The 2,008-nt window shown below is 32.8% G+C and overlaps 1 protein-coding gene across 1 annotated transcript; it reads right to left on the bottom strand.

The window, feature by feature from the left end:
• Positions 1 to 824: 824 nt before the first annotated feature.
• Positions 825 to 1,596, bottom strand: LOC149901020 (leech-derived tryptase inhibitor C-like). The gene is made up of 2 exons (XM_090111381.1): positions 1,541 to 1,596; positions 825 to 1,391 (listed from the first exon to the last, which is right to left on the bottom strand). Exons 1-2 carry the CDS (start codon positions 1,563 to 1,565, stop codon positions 1,207 to 1,209), a joined length of 210 nt encoding a protein of 69 aa, XP_089967507.1. The 5' UTR covers positions 1,566 to 1,596; the 3' UTR covers positions 825 to 1,206.
• Between the last annotated feature and the right edge of the window lie 412 nt (positions 1,597 to 2,008).

The following is a 2,008-nucleotide window of genomic DNA, read 5'->3' as shown; positions in this document are numbered from 1 at the left end:
CAGGCATTACACGAATTCTATGTGGGCCAGAAAAAGCATTTTCATACGCCGGTTTATAGTTATCTTCATCGCCATCTAGCAAGGAACGTTTCTCAAAATGGCGGCTTTCAAAATGGCCGCCATCCTCCATAGACTTGGCGTGGGCACTAACGATCATTTCAGACAATGTAGCTATGAAAAAAGCTATTAAAATCAAATATATCACTTTCGACGCCATGTTGTATCTTATTTTTACAAATCACTGTCCTCGCAAAATTATTATTGCTCGTAAATTTAATGTATGCTCCTTTTATATGGAGATTTTGTTATTTTATCCAATTTGCAGACACACGACAATGAAATAAGGCTGTGCACATGATATTATTTGATTAACTTGTTATTATAATTTATTTTGTAATTATTTAAATTTAATGTACGTAGGTACCTACGCATGATACGCTTTTTATAAGACGTTCCAAATACTTAGATACGTTTTACGTAATTCATAAATATCGTATTAATGCATGCCAAAAATAAATTAAACGACCAAAAAATTGAATTTCATTAAAACTTATTTAAATATAGCAAATACGCCAAAATTAAACTTTGCTATTAAATTTACTTTTCTGAATATGTAATTAATAGCAAAGTAAATTCTCTGTACAGTGTAGAGTGCTTCTAAATTAGTAATAACCTCCCCCCTCTCTTTCTTATAATTCTATTATTTATTTCTAATACGTCGCATTGTGGTTGCATGGATGTGAACTTGGATGTGAAACAAAGAAAACAAAATTGTTTATTTATGCTTTATAACAAATAAATTAGCAACATAATAGGAAAAATACTGTTTACAACTTTAACAACAGACAGTTACACCACAGTATTCATTATTTTAGTTATACTGTGGTTATTCCAAGCCAGCATTTAATAATTACGATCGATTTCTAACAAGCTTCAACCACCTTCAACTGTCATGATGGACAATTGGACTCTCATCACCACTTGTACATTCGCGTCGCAATCATTTTTGTATGCAACAAATTTTTGTTGCATACAAAAATGCGTGTAATATCATGCCTATACATATACCATGTCCATAGATAACTTTTGGTTGCATGTTTGATTAAAAAATAATTTAACAAAGTACCAACAAAAACACTTTACCAGCATACAGTTATGCCACAGTCTCAACAATTACTGTGGGTTTTTCGAGATTTTCTAGAGGCATCAACTGTCATGATGTACACCTGGGCCCTCATCGCACCGGCCTTCATAAGCCACTTGGACATTCGCGTCACAATGCATGCAGAATCTGTTTGGGTAATCCTGCCCGTCCGTGCCGCATACTGGGTCGAAAATAATCGGGCACGGGCATGTTATCCGCGCCGTTACCATGCCTATGCATATGAGAGCTGGAAAAAGTAATTGTAATTAGTAATATAGATACAGTCAGGCTGTTCGCATACTCTGAAAACATACTAAAAACACAATACAAGTCTTTACAATAATTATAAATAAATAAATATTATAGGACATAAAAACAATTTAACTAAGTAGGTACCTAATACAATTTCCAATCGCGCCATTTTTATGTTAAGTTACACAAGTGGTCTATTACAAAATGTTTTATTAAGTCAACAACACGGTCGTTTTATATAAAAACCCATTTGTACTAACCACTAATTCCCAGAAGTAATTAAGGATATTTTTTTCCACACCCATCATTACCAAAATGTCGTTAATTGTGTAATTAATAACAAATTATATTGTTCCATTTGCTAATCACATTAAACATATTATTAAACACTGCATGATGAGTCAGACTGGAATTCCTAATATTACCTACCTAACCAGGATCTAAGATCAAAATATAAAGTTTATCTTCAAGGGTCCAGATTCTATTATAATGGTATTCTAATAGAATCTGGACCCTTGAAGATACTTAGATTAAATGAGTTTATTCTAAGTGTTAAAAAAAACACGCAGGAAAGACTATGCTGTGTGTTCGATTATCACATCTATGCGAATA

This window comes from Colias eurytheme, chromosome 17, assembly GCF_061535395.1.
Source record: "Colias eurytheme isolate Ceu_HAF_F1 chromosome 17, ilColEury1 Martin Lab GWU primary, whole genome shotgun sequence".
Taxonomy (NCBI): Eukaryota; Metazoa; Arthropoda; class Insecta; order Lepidoptera; family Pieridae; genus Colias; species Colias eurytheme.
This window is presented reverse-complemented; position numbering and strand designations above follow the sequence as displayed.